This window comes from Bufo gargarizans, chromosome 11, assembly GCF_014858855.1.
Source record: "Bufo gargarizans isolate SCDJY-AF-19 chromosome 11, ASM1485885v1, whole genome shotgun sequence".
NCBI classification, from domain to species: Eukaryota; Metazoa; Chordata; class Amphibia; order Anura; family Bufonidae; genus Bufo; species Bufo gargarizans.
The window spans coordinates 29,774,741-29,791,719 of record NC_058090.1 but is presented as its reverse complement, the minus strand read 5'-3'; the positions used below and the strand labels follow the sequence as shown (position 1 = coordinate 29,791,719).

General features: G+C 44.6%; 1 protein-coding gene across 3 annotated transcripts in view; it reads left to right on the top strand.

Annotated features, from left to right (window-relative positions):
* Nucleotides 1–16,979, top strand: part of AKT1 (AKT serine/threonine kinase 1) — a 111,588-nt gene that overhangs the window by 10,294 nt on the left and 84,315 nt on the right. For 2 of the 3 annotated variants that reach the window (XM_044271908.1, XM_044271907.1), the window contains exon 2: nucleotides 4,007–4,130. In XM_044271908.1, coding sequence (XP_044127843.1) covers nucleotides 4,085–4,130 — 46 coding nt within the window. In that variant the 5' untranslated portion in view covers nucleotides 4,007–4,084. Of the gene's footprint in view, nucleotides 1–4,006; nucleotides 4,131–16,979 lie in introns of those variants that run through there. The other variant, XM_044271909.1, reaches the window with a different exon arrangement.

The following is a 16,979-nucleotide window of genomic DNA, read 5'->3' as shown; positions in this document are numbered from 1 at the left end:
ATTATTAATATATATATATATATATATATATATATATATATATATATATATATATATATATATATATATATATATATATATGATAGAAGAATAAACACACCGCAGCACATCCATAAGGTGAAAATGTGGGATCCTTTATTCACCCAAGCAGCGACGTTTCGGTCCGCTTACTGGGACCATTTTCTTCTGGCTATTGGACACTGTGGTAGAGTGTCGCTACCGCTGGCACCCTACATCTGCTACAAGGAGTGCTGCCCTGAAAAAAATAAATAAAATATATATATATATATATATATATATATATATATATATATATGAAACGAAAAAAGGACAGCACTCCAAGTAAAAGTGATGATGATTTAATCACCCATGTGCAGGCAACGTTTCAGCTCATACAAGAGCCTTTGTCAAGCCAAAGGCTCTTTGGCTTGACAAAGGCTCTTGTATGAGCTGAAACGTTGCCTGCACATGGGTGATTAAATCATCATCACTTTTACTTGGAGTGCTGTCCTTTTTTCGTTTCCTATTGATGGGGTAAGCTGCTACATCCCTGGACATGGCACCCTTTTTGTATTCCGGTGCCGCCATTGCTTTCCTTTTATATATATATATATATATATATATATATATATATATATATATATATATATATATATATATATATATATATATATATATATATATATATATATTAATTTATTTATTTTTGTTATGCTCGGAAATCTTTAAAAAAAAATTTAAAAAAATCGCCACAATGTGGGTCCTCCTTGCCCTTGTGGATTTCCCTACAGCTTTCTTAGGATGTGCCGTAGAAACTTCATGTGCCTAAGGGGGTCCTAGATGTTGGTTATCTGTAACCTACACTTTCTCCTTGGCCAGCCTTGCATGTTACTTCAGTAGACTGGTGGTGGGAGGTGAGCGGCTGTTCCTCCTTGTCTATACCTTGAAAGAACAAAGACCGGGCAAGTGTAATCCAAGTTCTCCATTCTCCTTGCGATTGTCTGCCGGCCGCCATAGACATCCTATATGATTTATGTCTACCCCTCTCCCTATGTATGCTTTTATATTATTTTATGAAGCTTTTTTTGAGCACAGATTAGCAAGGTTGTGGACAACAGATTGAGCAGCAGTGATCAATGATGGTCGCCAGCTGCAGGATGAGCACATACAATGCATGAGGGCTGTGGGGGCAGACAAAGGCTGGAGGCTTTATATTATTTACTGAGGAAGCTCTTGAGTATTGTATCGGGCACTAAAGATATAATGACGTTTAGGAAGGAAAATGACGGAAACAGGGATTTGTTTAACCTGAAGGAAACGTCATGGAACGTGTATTTACCTGTACACAGGTTTGGTATTTATCCAGCAGTCATTGCAGGAAAATAGAACTGGTGTGCGGCCATTGCAACTAGGATAGAAGTCCCCATGGATTTGTGGCAGAAAATGCTAAGCTGATTGTAAGCTATGGCCAGGGAAACGCTGGCGACTTGTGCAACTAATGATCACACTGTGGTAGCACGATATTGCACGCCATATTGCCCTAACCTTACTGGGGCAGGTGAAATGTTATATGGACGTCCGTCTTTTGTTTGGGACCCAGGCAGCCATTTATATTGTTTTCCTATTGGTGTTTTTACCTTTTTATGGCTAGTGGTTGCCCCCTTGATGCCGTGTATAGTGACAGACTTGGGGTCCTTTTTTACACGGGCAGATAATATCCCCCTAAATGAGAGGCGATGGACAATACATATTGATCGTTCCTCTTTAAGTACACAAAGCAATTATCATACTGTAGGGGAACGAATGATCGTTAGTGCGATTGTTCATCGACCTATGGTTTGAAGAGATGATGATCTGCTGACAAACCATCATTTTGGCTGATCGGTGGACCTCTTTATATGTGGCAATGACAGGGAAAGAGTTTGCTGGAAAACTGCAACCCATCGCCATGTCTCTGTAAAACAGAGCACAAAGGCAGTCGTTTATTATGAGGGTAATTTGTAAACTTCATGCAAAGGTCCGCAAACCATGTATCTGCAAAATACGTATATCTACCGTGTGCACTGCAGATTGTTATGACCCCCATCAACAGAAAGGACTATTCTCGTCTGCAGTGCAGATCAGAATAGGGCATGTTCTATAACGTGTGGAGCGGATATACAGATTCGCAAAAATATTAATGTGTGCTTGCCCCATAGGAAATGAACGGTTGGTGTAAAAAAATAAAAATAATAATGTCGTTGGCACATGGATGGAAGATACGGTCGTGTGAATGAAGTCAGTTTCCGCTTGAGTTTACGTTGGTGTAATTTTTGCGCCATGTTTACTGATGTCGCATGGTGTTTGATAAATTTAGAAAATATTTAGACCTTACCCTTTTGTCTAGAAATGCTACACCTGCACCTATACTTAGAACCGAGCCCGCAAAGTGCCAGAGGGTGAACTGCGCATGCGCGGCCGCCCTCCATTAATTTCTATTGGACTGCTGAAAACAGCCCAGCGGTGTGCTCGGCTATTTTCGGAGGTCCTATTTAAATGAATAGGAAACAAACTGCGCAAGTGCGACTGCCGCTCCATTCACTTCTAAGGGGCTTACGGGAATAGCCAAGTTAGCACTAGGCTATTTTCAGCACTTTCATAGAAATGAATGGAGGGCGGCCGCGCATGCGCAGTGTTCCCTCTGCCAGTTTGCAGGCTCTGTTCTAAGCATAGGTCCGGGTGCCAGAGGTGGGATCCGCATGGGGCAAAGCATAGCGATATCCCCCCGATGTCCAAGACGGGACAATCCCTTTAATGATGACTGTGGCTATAAAGCGCTGCAGAATAAAAGGTGCTGGGTAAAATAATACAGTAATAGAAAAATGTAACAGGTATTTGACTGATATATGGTGCATGTGATGGTTGATGGGAACCTGGTACGCCTCTTCCAGAGGCCCATGCATGGTCCTATATGGTTTAGGCTCGTATTGTGTATAAATAACCATATCCTATAGTGCCGTACGATATAATTGGCATACTGAAATGGGGCCAAATGATCATGCCATAATAACGCTTCCGTACTGCTGTGCCACCACCATACTAAAATAATATACTGCACAGTGTATGAACACCTTATCAGTGTCACACAGGGTATATACCGCCATACAGTGTCCAAATACAACCAACATGCAGTACCCACATAACTACTCTATACATAAAGTCATCTAATAGCAGTTTGACACCATTCATGGCCGTCACAACCTCACGTGCCAGGACATCCGAGGTGCCCCTTTCAGGAGTGGCACTGATGCGGGCAGTAAGTATGGGGGATGTAGAGGTTGCAGTTACACCTGGGACCTATAAGTTGCACATCTGCTTGTGTCTTGCATCACCTCCTTTTTGCTGCATAATACAACTAAAGGACATGGTGGATATTGAATGTATGATCATTTTTGCAATTTCCTAATATACTATACAATACATGGCTTGATACAAAAGAGGGCTCCGATGTACTACACCCGCACCCTACACCTGTGTGAGCAGGACACAGTCGGGATGTTTTGGGGTTTATGCTTAGTTTTGCTATGCTTGTGTCAGTCGTGACATGGGATAGATAATTTTTAATGATGATCATTAGGTTAAGAAACAGTTTTTTTTTTTCCCTTCTAAAATGGTTGGAGCATCACTGTAGACAAAGATGATTATTATTTATTATTATTTTAGGCAATTTATCTTCATCCTGCCCTTACAGCTATTTTCTACTTTACAGTCTATCCTGCTCCATGAAAGATATGTTTTTTAAAGAGAAAGTGATGTAATGCGAGGTCTTGCTGTCGAAAAAAATACAATTCTTGGGCGTCCTCTTCGCCTCGGGGGCACACTTTAGGTGGTGTGACATAATGTTTAACTTGTGTGGTGACAAAGAATGGAGCTGTTTCTTATGGGGCCACATGTCGCTCTTATGACTCCACTGACAAGTTGTGTTTTTCTGACCTTTTTTTTTTGTTATATTTTTGTCTCCTTTTAGATATAACTTACCAGTGCTGCTATAGTTTCCACTCCAAATCTTGGCGAGAGCTGTCCACCAAGTTACATTGCTGTCATTATGAATGAAGTAGCGATTGTAAAAGAAGGTTGGCTTCACAAACGAGGTAAGAGTGACTATGTTGATACAAGAAAGATCCATCAAGTCCAAACTTTTAACTAAGGCTGCTTTCACACTAGCGTTAATGTCTTCCGGTATTGAGATCTGTCATAGGGTCTCAATATCGGAAAAAAAACGCTTCCGTTTTGTCCCCATTCGTTGTCAGTGGGGACAAAATGTAACTGAACCGAATGCTCCAAAATGTACTCTGTTCCGTTCTTATACCGGAGAGCAAACCGCAACATGCTGCGGTTAGCTTTCCGTTCTGAGATGCGGAGCAAGACGGATCCGCCATGACCCACAATGCAAGTCAATGGGGACTTTTCTCTGACACAATAAAAAACTGATCCGTCCCCCGTTGACTTTCAATGGAGTTCATGACGGATCAGTCTTGGGTATGTTTAAGGATAATGCAACCGGATCCGTTCATAACGGATGCAGAGGGTTGTATTATCGGTAACTGAAGCGTTTTTGCTGAAACCCTGCCCTGATCCAGCAAAACTGCTAGTGTGAAAGTAGCCTTGTAGCAGGGATGGCCAACCTGAGGCTCTCCAGCTGTTGCAAAACTACAACTCCCAGCATGCCCAGACTGCCTACAGCTATCCGCCTACAACAGGGCATGGTGGGAGTTGTAGTTTTACAACAGCTGGAGAACCACAGGTTGGCCATCCCTGCCTTATAGTGTTAATCCAGTGGAAGGCAGAAATCCCTATAAGGAAGAACTCTCCATATCAGGAGGGAAAAATCTCTAGAAAATCAATGACCCATCTCCAGAAATCTCAGACCCATAGCTTGTAATTACTTCTTTTGAAGAGATGTTCCGATTGTATTGAGCTACTTTTATGGTTCTTCTAAAAGTTAAACTAGGTGGCCCAACCATAACCATTGGATGCCTAGAGCATCATCAGCGAGGGAATCCTTTGTAGATTTGGTCTTTAACCATGATGCATGAAATGAAGTGTTCCAGCCATGCACTTTGACCCTCATGCAACTTTTGGACATAGACGATCTTCTCCTCGCACTCTTAGGCTATGGTCACACTAGCGTTTCTGCTGGATCCGGTAGGGTTCAGCAAAAACCGCTTCCGTTACTGATAGTACAACCATCTGCATCCATTATGAACGGATCCGGTTGTATTATCTTTTTTATTTTATTTGCTAGTTTATTAGAGCTAGGCATGTATACCTGAGTAGTCTGTCAATAATTGTCAAAAGATCTGTAATTACCTTATAATAACAGCTTTCATTAATGTCTCCTGTCCCTTTCCACTGCTCCCTTTAAAGACAGTTGCTATGACTTGTCTGTCTCTGGCTAAGAAGACAGGAAGACAGAGGGGCGGTCCTTCACACTGCATGCCTGCATTAGGCTTCAGAGTGAGGAGGCGTGTCTCTCAGTAATCCAATCTGATTGGCTGGCAGGGAGCTGCTGGCTACAGCAAGTGTGTATGGGAAGTGAGGGAAAGCAGTTTTGGCCTCAGAGAACTGGCAGAGGAGCAATCTTGAGAAGGTCCTCATATTGTAAATGTTTAAACAGCCGTAACTAAGGGAAAAACTCAAGGGAAACAGTGGTATGTGAAGAAACTAAATATTGCTTTATGCATAATGCTGTTGCAGCAGTAACATATGCTAAAATAGATTTTTTGATGAAAACTATGTTACCCTTTAACATAGCCAAGACGGATCCGTCATGAACTCCATTGAAAGTCAATGGGGGACGGATCCGTTTTCTATTGTTCCGGGGTAAACGGATCTGTCGCCATTGTGGGTCAAGACGGATCCATCTTGCTCCGTATCCCATGACTGAAAGAAAACCGCAGCATGCTGCGGTTTGCTTTCCGGTATGAGAACGCAACTAAACGGAACGGAATGCATTTTGGAGCACTTCGTTCTGTTCAGTTCAGTTTTGTCCCCATTGACAATGAATAGGGACAAAACTGAAGCGTTTTTTTTCTTCCGATTGAGACCCTATGACCGATCTCAATACCGGAAAATAGAAACGCTAGTGTGAAAGTAGCCTAACACTGTATTAAAATTTTATATGCACAAATGCTTTCCAAGAAACCATTAAATTTTTCCTTATATGCTGGATGAGAAATACTGGTTGTAGATCACCAGGACGTACCACCAGCTATTTTTGAAGTTTTAATCTGTTGGACGCGTGATCTTGAACCTCCTCCGATGATGAGGATGATGGCATCAAAGTCCCAATCAAGGGGTTGTCTACTGTAGATGACTCTCTTCCCATGTACCCTATTAGGCTTATTATCCTAAGAGAGAGAGAGAGGGCTTGGTGCCCACCTTTCATTAGGCAGAGCTCTGTTTTTGCGGTTTCCACCATCTGGAAGACACAACTTGTCCATACATTATATGTACAGTTCATTTCTCACTGAAGTGAAGACAAGTCACCCTGGCAGATCCACATTGGACAACCACTGTAAAGTCTATGGTGCCCTATGAACATTACTTAGGAGATTCACGGATGTGTGAGTTCCTGGCATATGAGAAAATAATTTTATTTCCTGTAAAAAATGGTTGATCTAGCAATCGTTAAAATTCTTCTCTGTTCCATGCTTGTATCAGTTGGTGACTATCCAGCAAAGACATTGTACCCATAGTGGCATTGCATCAGTATAGGCACTTATGTTCACCCACAGTTTAAGCGGTGGTCTCATGAAGACCACCCCATGTCCATATCCTCTCTTAGACTAAATGGACATAATAGAAAGGGGATCTCAAGTGACTCCCGTTTCAGCAGACTCAAGCCATTCATTCACCCAACCAACCAACCACTGACCACCTAGCAAAGTCATCTATCTGCCAGGGGTGCCAAGACCATTGGCTTTTGTAGTTCCAACCTGAATGGGTTTTTGGGGGGAAAAGGGGCTATCCACCCTTTGTGTTTCTTCAGACCTGCCAGTGTGGCTGAACCCGTGTTGGTAATCATACCCGATTCCCCACTGTGGAGTTCTGGCTCCATCAATGCTCTGCGGGTCCGGCCTCTCCCTTCATCTACATTCGGTTTGACGCAGGTTCACATGACCACTGCAGTGATGTGTCACCCGTGTGGCATGTCGCTGGGTCACGTACCGCAGGGTTGACACGTGACTGCTGTGGCCAGTGGATGTTGACACAGTGGAAAACCAGGGATCTGCAAAGTTGGTGGGGTAGAGATGGTCTCGAGCAACGAGATCAGATAAGTATGATTACCATTACGGGTCCGGCCACACTGGGTTGGTGGGGGTCTGAAGAAACACCTGCCAAGGGTGAACAACCCCTTTAAGGTTATCAGATCTTCAGAGTGATTTGCTTTATCTGTGCACAGAACTGGCATCTATCTGGCAGAATTATTTGAGCAGTTATTGAAAGTCTTCCGGAGGTGGTAAAACCCTTTGATGAAGAGAGAAGTGTTTGTGACTGGGTGCGAACAATAGTGTTCACATGTACCTCAAAATCTTGATAATTTTCTCACTTTGTGAAGGAGATGCCATGAGAATTCTGTGTGGGAAGTTCTGTAGCTGACAATGAGCAGCGGTGGTGTAATGTGAGGGCAGTCGTTCCCGTGATGAGAAGACTATACCGTGCTTGTATTATCTGTGGGTTATGAATTTATGTAAGAATCGTGAATTGTGCAGAGCTCTGCGTCGTGTGTTTGGCAACAGGTCTGGTTTTATAGGAAATGGGGCCCTGGACCACAAGGAACCACAAGCATCTCTCGTAATTTTGTGATCCTTGATGGTCTTTGCGAGTGATGGAAGGGTTAAGGGGTTAATTTAACTTTTCATGTGGTCAATGGTAAATGTACGTTTCCCTTGGGATCCCTTTGTTCATGGTCCCCCTGGGAGGTCAAGGGCCCTGGGCAACTGTCCAGTTTGCCTCCTCTCAAAACTTGCACTGCCTGGTGATGTTGGGAAGGGGATGTGGGGGGGCGGGCGACTTGATCTTTTGGCTCTAGAACTGTTTCTTAAATCTCCCTGACTAATGGATTCAAAATCTTTGTTTTGGGGCAGGAGCACTGGTTTAGGGTATTTATTACTGCCCTTGCTGTTAGGCTGTGGTAGACGCGTACGCTTGTGTGTACTCTTGTTTTGGGCGCTGGCATCATCTGGGCACATGGAAACTTTTATTGCAGATGTTTAGTTAATTTCATGTGCAGGTAGGAGCATGCTCACTCCCCTGGGAAATGCTATGACCTCATCAAGGCCTGGGAAACATCTCCGCTTCTAAGACAGGTTCCTAAGTCAAAGCAAGCTCCTGGCTCTGAACCCAGTCCACTAATTAAAAGCATTTTTTTAGGAACTTAAAGGAGCAATAAACCTAAAGTCTACAGGGTGGCCAATCAGACGAGCAGCAGATGGCCTACACACATATAGCTAGAAATGGTTCTGGAGGTTCTCTGGTCTGGAGATATGTAGGTGAAGGACTAATCATGAAGGCAGGGCTATTTTTTGGAGTTGTCTTTTGGATTTTGGCTTAATATTCATGAATTGGGCAGCTCAGGATGGGCGTTTTGCAGAATCATGGGGCAGTGTCTACCGTTCAGCCCAAAGAAGTCCACAAAGATGAGACATCAGGCGTTGTTTGGTGGGTTCCTCATACTCTTCCTGTAACATAGAGGGAACAGTGAGGTCACCAGTAATATTTTTTTTTTTCTCTCCCTGACTAAAGCTGGACATACAACTAGCGTAAGTCATTTGTTGTTTTTGGCAAGATCAACCAACTATGTGTATGTACGGAGGCCTCCTGACTGTCCTGGGACTGCAGATTTTTTGTAGACCGAGGAATTCAACATAGAGAATTTTTTGCTCATAGAGGTTGACATAGGTGTCTTCCCTGACTTATCATGTTTAGGCCTCGTTCACATTTCCGTGTCATGTCCGTGAAAAAAAAGCGTCTGTAAAGATGTCCATGAAGGATCTGTGGTTGGTCCGGGTGTCAGTTTTTACCATCCGTGTGTCATCCGTAATTCACGGACATTGTTTGGAAATTAATTTTCAGCTGAGCAATCTCCTATCAGTCTTCAGTAAAAAATGGACGCAACACGGATGCCATCTGTGTTGTGTCCGTGGTTTTTACGGACCCATAGACTTCAATGAACATGCTTGGTCCGCATTACGGATCAACGTGGTGCATGTCTCTGTGATATTTTTACTGACACCTTTTAAATCAATGGGTACGTGTGCTGTCTGCAGAAAATGCGGACAGCACACGTCAGGGTAAAATGGAAATGTGGATGAGGCCTTATAGTGGAGTCAGTAGTACATGCTTAGGCCTCTTTCACACAGGCGTTGCGGGAACACGCACGATTTTTCAGTGCGAGTGCAAAACATTGTAATGCGTTTTGCACTCGCGTGAGAAAAATCACGCATGTTTGGTACCCGAACTTCTTCACAGAAGTTCGGGTCTGGGATCGGTGTTCTGTAGATTGTATTATTTTCCCTTATAACATGGTTATATATTTTTTAACTCACCTTAGTCCACTTGATCGCGAAGCCCTGCTCCTCTTCTGTCTCTCTTCTGTGCTGTGTGCAGCAACAGGACCTGTGGTGACGTCACTCCGGTCATCACATGATCCATCACATGATCTTTTACCATGGTGATGGATCATGTGAAGACCGGAGTGATGTCACCACAGGTCCTGTTCCTCCACACAGAACAGAAGAGAGACAGAAGGAGATGCCGGGCTGCACGAGCAAGTGAATTAAGATGAGTTAAATTTATTTTTTATTTTTTTAACCCCTCCAGCGCTATTGTACTATGCATTCTGTATTCAGAATGCTATTATTTTCCCTTATAACCATGGGAAAATAATGATCGGGTCTCCATCCCGATCGTCTCCTAGCAACCGTGCGTGAAAATCGCACCGCATCCGCACTTGCTTGCAATTTTCACGCAACCCCATTCATTTCTATGGGGCCTGCGTTACGTGAAAAACGCATTATATAGAGCATGCTGCGATTTTCACGCAACGCATAAGTGATGCGTGAAAATCACCGCTCATGTGAACAGCCCCATAGAAATGAATGGGTCGGGATTCAGTGCGGGTGCAATGCGTTCAACTCGCGCATCGCATCCGCGCGGAATACTCGCCCCTGTGTGAAAGGGGTCTTAAAATGATCCCCTCCCCTGACATGTCTGTTTTAACTACTTGCATTCCTCATGGAATAACATGTCTGGAGTATCTATTCTTATGACCTTCTGTTGTATTATTCTTGGTAGAAGTTATGAATTGCTAGCAGTTTGCAATGAAGGTCCAGATGGGTGTTACCAGTTGGGGGGGTGTCCCTGCAAAGTCTGACATCATCCAATGAATAATTACCCTTTTAAAAATCCATGGGATTCAGTGGTGCCCTGTTATGCCCCCTTGTTACATTCTGTATGATTCTATTCTTTGGGCACTATATGGTATAAGAATGTTATAGGAAGGTGACTGGGCCCAGAAGGAAGACGTTGTGTGGCTGAAACCTAAAGCAGCCCCAGGTCATTTGTACCCCAGGCACATTGGCTCCCCCTGCATTTGCTGCCGTTATGTTCCTGATGATCTCCCTCCTCTTTTGGCAATTTGCTGGCCGTGACAGCGGAGCACAGCTTTGTAAATGACTTGATTTTCAGTTTGCAGCTTTTCCGTAGTATGAGGCATGCTTGAGTCATCGGTTCTCCTGTTTGATAAGCCTCATTCAGTACATTGGTGACTCACGGCTCTGCCCCTGCGTGCCACCAAAGTGGGATCTGCTGAGTGGGCAGGGGCTCACGACGAGGGTGACCCTCTTTGTTTCTGAATATTTGCAGCTCCCCCTCAGGCACGCAGCAGAAGTCACAAGTCCTTCTTAACTTGCGTGAAAGCTGAAAAGTTTTCAGCTGAGTAATGGACCTAGAAATAACTTGCCTGTGAGAAATTTTAAAGGGGTCATCCAACCATAAGAGTGTGTGTGCCCTATGCACAGGATTAGGGCTGAGTATCTGATCGGTGGGGTCCGACCACTGGGAGTAAATGGAGCTGTGGGGACGCAAGGCGTGCTAGAAGAGAAGCGGAGTACAAGCACTCGACAATCTCTGCCATAGAGTTGGGAATGGGGCGTACAGGACTCCAGCACCTGAATCTTGTGATCGGTGGGAGGCCCAGTGGTCAGACAGCCACCAATTAGATATAATCCCCTATCCACAGGTTCTGATCGGACTCTCGAAGAGAAGCGGAGTACATCACTTGGCGATTGTTGGCAGTCCTAATGGAGTGGCACTGTAAATACGGGACTCCGGTACCTTATTCTTATGATTGGTAGGAGTCCCAGTAATCGGCCCCCCACCAATTAGATACTTATCCCCTAGTCTGTGGAATGCCAGGGCTTCTGAAGAGGAGCAGAGTACAGCACTTGGTGATCTCTGGTAGGTCCATACAGTGGAATGGAGGGGCAGTGCAAATACGGGACTCCAGTACCTCATTCTTGTGATTGGTAGGAGTCCCTGTAGTGACCCCCCCCCCCCCATCATTCGGATATTTATCCCCTATTCTGAGGATGCCGGAGCTGCCAAAGAGGAGCAGAGTACAGCGCTTCCGATATTTGGCAGTTCCATTGAGTGGAATAGAGCAGTAGTGCAAGTACAGGACTCTCGGATTGGTGAGAGTCCCAGTGGTCGGTCCCCCAGCATTCAGATACTTAGCGCCTATCCTGTGGGTAGAGGATATGTCCTTCAACTGTTCATGTGCAGATTTATACTATGAAGAAAGTACCCCAGTACAAATCTGTGCAAATTGATGCCCACTAGACGATTGCCAATAGTGCCACCGTGTGTAGGGCCTCTATACACTGTGTAATTGGCTATATAGAGTCATTAGATGTATAATATTACACAGTTTGTAATATGTATCCATTACCTATAATTACCATTAATATTTGTGCTTGGAAACCCTCAACAAGTTGCTGTTGACGGATCTGAAATTCTTACCGATTGTTTCCTGCTCTGTGGATGGATTGGCTCATTGAATGGATTAGTGCTCAAAAAAAATCTCTTCATGGCTAGATTGGGTGTTTCTGTCGGAAATGCCTGACTGTTTGGGATCTGGTGTGGATCTTAGTGGTCAGACCCAGGACGAGAGACGCCCGCTAAACACCCCAATGCCTCCATCTGCTCTTTAACTCTTTAATAACCAATTCTGATCCTATCATTGTAGGCTAGTTTAACAGCAGCGCTTGAGATATGGCCAGCTGTTCTGGCATCGCCGGAAGTTTGTAAGTCTCCATCTGGCCCTATCAACTATAAAGGGGACTGGCGGAGATTCGGCTGCAAATATGCCAAGAAATGGCCAGAAGAAAACCATTGTGGAACAGCCGGTGAGATCTCAAGCGCTAGTGTAGAGTCTCTTTTGAATACTCTTCCTTTTTATTACCCTCAGATATTTGGTAAGATCTGTCAAAAGCAATTTGTTTATGGTTTCTACTTGAAGTGCCCCAGGGGACCACTGCAAGGTTTAGCTATTTTGGGTTAATGTACTTTCAATGCTTTGAATGTGATTCCAAGAGTGAAATCTAGGTAAAACGGCTTATTGTGCCCTACTCAGCAGGAGGCTGGCAGGACCTGCCCCATCTGAGGGAGTAGCTGTGTAGTCTGATTGAATCAACCAGAAACTGGCCTAGGCATCCAAAGTGCGGGGAGCTACTACTGGGGTTCTCCATCCCTACATACAGAGCACAGCTGCCAGTCTCATGGGAGAGCAGATTCAAAGACTGTTTAGGACAATAAGCTACAGTGCATGATGGCAAAGGTAATGTTCGTCTTTTGGCTATGGACTTTGCTGCTTGTGGACTGGGTTAATTGCCTCTGGCACCCACCACAATTTTACAGTGGATTAGCTACCTATTGGAGCATCTACATCCCGCCGTGGGATTGTGGATTTGCACTTCTTTGGTCAATTTGGGAGGTTGTCTGGATGTAATAGAGAGATTATACAGCCATGTAAAGATTGGATGTGTATTTGCAGAGACTGACCTTATTCTTACCAGTGTTAATTGCCACGGATACCTCAGTAAAGCTTGTTGGACTTGTTCCCGTTCACTGGCCTCCATTGCCTTACACCCAACACTTGAACTACTACCACCATTACATTGCCTGCACCACCAGTGAGTCCTACCATGCACCTATCTACCCAACATCAAGGTCAACTGACCTAACACCAGACAGGAGATCAATACCAGGATGGGTCCCGAGGGAAGAACAGGTGTGCCCTCCATTCACTGCATGGTCCAGGAACAGCCAGGGTGAGGACTGCCACTGTGAACGGTGTACTGCTACTACCACCACTATCATCATATTTCACATGCAAATTACTGCTCAGTTCAACGAGGGACTCTGGGATCTTTGTTCTTGGAATCATTGGGGGGTCCCAGAACCCCCCTTAATATGTCCCTGAGTCCCCCTTAATATATCGTCCCTACTACGTACTTATAATGTAGGAAAAGATCTTAATATACAGCTTGTTTTTAGGTTATTTCTATGAACAGAAACCTTCACTTTTGTCAAAATTGTCAAAAAGGACAAAGAGGCTGAAAAGTCATTGCTTCTGGCATTCACATCTGTCAGATTTCAAGAACTTTCTGTGCGGTTATAAATGGTGTCTGTTGTACTTTCAACAGTTTTTTTAAGATTGAAAACCTCATTCAATTGATGTAGGGCAATTGAAGAGTTATCCTACAAGAAAATTCTGCATTTTTTTAAACCAGCACCTGGATCTGAATACTTTTGGAATTGTATGTAATTAAAAATGTTGTATCGCCATTGAGTTACTCAGTACAATGTATCTTCATAGCGCCGCCTGCTGTTTGTTCTTTTCGTTATTTCTCTGTCCACCCCACTGAGGTGGTCGCACAATCTCAGTTCCATCCTTAAACTGCCACTAGCCATATCTGCTGTCAGTAACTGTGACCCTTACAAGACACGCCCCCTGATAAAGGACACGCCCCTTGGGCTGTCAGCTTCATGTAAATCTAGCAGAGCAATAATGTGGAGATCTCTGGATCCATGTGAGGTACGGGGCTGGTTCTAGCCTTGTTAGGAAGGGATGATCATCTACTATACAATCTCAGATTTTTCTTCTTTTTTTTTTACGTTAATCATGGGCTAACCCCTTTAATTGATTGAAGAGAGACTGCCAGTTTTAGTAAACAATTGTTTTTCATAAAATCTGTTCCTCTGTTATTCCTCCTGGAAATGCATGAATGAATTGGCAAATGATTGTTGTCATTCCCCTCGTCAAATAGTTTTACGTTGTTACCAGATGCAAGATAGGGGAGAAGTTTCTGATCAGCGTGGGTCCGACGTAGGTCTGAGCAGCGGTCTCCCATGTCTGTCACTGCTATGTTCAACTTTGTGGGGCTCCTAGCGTCAGCTTAGCGCTGTACTTTGCTACCTCTGACATTCCCACAGAGATTAAATGGTGCAGTAGTGTGCTAGTGTAATGATCCATAGTGCCATTACCACTTCTGCACCCCGCTACTATCTTCTATGGTTAACCTGATGTCATTCTGTGTGTTTATTGCAGGACCGTCACACTGTGCATATCTATTTCTTGAAACTGTTTGTTATCATGTAATGTGCCTGGTTCAACAGTAGGTGGCAGCAAATATGGCAGAGCTACAGTCTCCTAGAATGGAGCTGTCTATTCCATTCTAACCCCCTCCTGTGGAGGAGTCGTTGAGTCCCTTTTCCTGCAGGAAGGGTGGGGACAGGTTAGTCAGTCTATCTTACCCCTGCTAGGGGAAAGTCTAGCTTACTCCCTGCTAGGGGAAGGAAGCAGGACCTGGTCCCTGCTGGACAAGCCTTGTCTAGGCCAGCTAGAGCACCTTCAGCTCTGTTCTATGTGGAGGCACAGCTTAGAGTTTCTGAAGCCAGGAGGAAAAGTTCCCTGGACTACAGAGAGAAGTTGCAGCATCCTGCAGAAGCAGAGATTGTATTTAAGCTTGTCAGCACAGCAGAGCCAGAGAGCAACAGATGTAGCAGTGTTGAGTTTGTTTGCCTGCCAGAGTTTACATGCTACCGCCTGCTGGGAACCAAGACAAAGCCTGAGACTGTTTGGAGAAACGTTTAATGAAACTAAAACTGTTATCAACATCATCACAAGGTCTGGACTCAATTTATTTCTTCATCCCCTTCATCAACAACCCTCCCTTTTCATTGCTTTGGAGCCAACGCCTAGGGTCCAGTGTATCCAAGTAGGAGCACCGTGACACGTGCACCAACATTAAGGGACATTTAGACCACCCTACACCACTCTGGCATTCCTACACCTGGGTACCTATCCACAGTATTGCTAAAAGGGGCCCTGTGGAATCACGAAAACAAGTACTTTTTTCCTCTTAAAGGGCCCTGGGAGGAGGCGCCCGTTGCACTAGCGCAATCTGCCACTGCGTTCATGCCAGAAAGCAGGACCCCCTTGTGATTGTTGAGGGCCCCAGTGGTCAGACCCTTACCAATTAGACACTTGAAGGGCTTGTCCCTTCTTGAACATTGGGGGCATATCGCTAAGACATGCCCCTCAATGTTTGATAGGTGCAGGTCCTACCTCTGGAACCCACACCTATCCTTGGAACATAACCCGCAAAGTGACGGAGGGTGCACTGCGCATGCGCAGACACCCTCCAATTATTTCTATGGGAGCGCCAAAAAATAGCTGAATGGCGCGCTTGGCTATTTCCGTAAGCCCCATGGAAGTCAATAGAACCTTGGCTGCACTTGCCATTCATTTAAATGGGACTTGCGAAAATAGACAGCTATTTTTGGTGCTCCCATATAAATGAATGGAGGGTGGTCACGAAGCAACGGTGTCCCCTCTGTCACTTTGCTGGTTACATTCTAAGGATAAGTGTGGGTCCCCAGAGGTGGTACCCGCACCTATCAGACATTGGGGGCATATTCTAGCGATAAGCCCATAATATCCAAGATGGGAATACCCCTTTCCTATTCCTATCCATTGGGACAAGTATATCGTTTATGGAATAACACCTTTTAAAAGGAATCGCTGACGTTCTCTCTTTGCTGCTCGCTCTGTCACTCGCCCTTTGTCGACCGCCCACCCTCGCACCTTCTGTCATCCTCCCTCCATTTACAAATCCCTTGTCGTGAGTGGCACACCATCCATATAAACACATTCCTCTTCCCATGTTATCAGTTCTGGTGTCTTATCTTTTAAATGATGACATATCACTTTTATAGCGGTATACGGTTTTGTATTTCGGGAGGAGGCTGGTAACTCCTCGGTACTTTCCGTCGGTATAGGATTACCACCACAAGTTGTTTGCACACTCTACAGTGAAGAACAAGGGATTTTCTCCATTAAAGGGTCTCTCTTCATGAACCTTCATTAACAGATTGATGCATAGTTCGTACTTTCTATTAGGGCTCATACACACGTTGTTCTATGGCTATTTTTTTCGTAGTCGCATTAAGGCTCCTGCTGTGGTGCACGAGGACCTTATGCGTATATCTCCAATTTCATATATATCTAAAAAAAAATAAAAAAAAAAATGTCTGTTACTTTTGGAGGCTGTATACGCTCCTCCTCTCGAAGCAAATGGCACCCAATGAAGACTTTTTAAAGGGGTTTTCCCATCACATACAATGGGGGTATATTGCTAGGATATGCCCCCATTGTCTAATAGGTGCAGGTCCCACCTCTGGGACCTGCACCTACAACGAGTATGTAGCGGGGAAATTAATGGAGGGCGCACTTCGCAATGGGGCCACCGAAAATAGCTGAGCACTGGCTCGGCTATTTCCGTCTGCCCCATAGAAATGAATGGGAGCGGGGGCCGCGCGTGTCGTGTGCTCTCCCATTTACTTGTATGGGAGCAGTGCTTGGTGGTGGACGG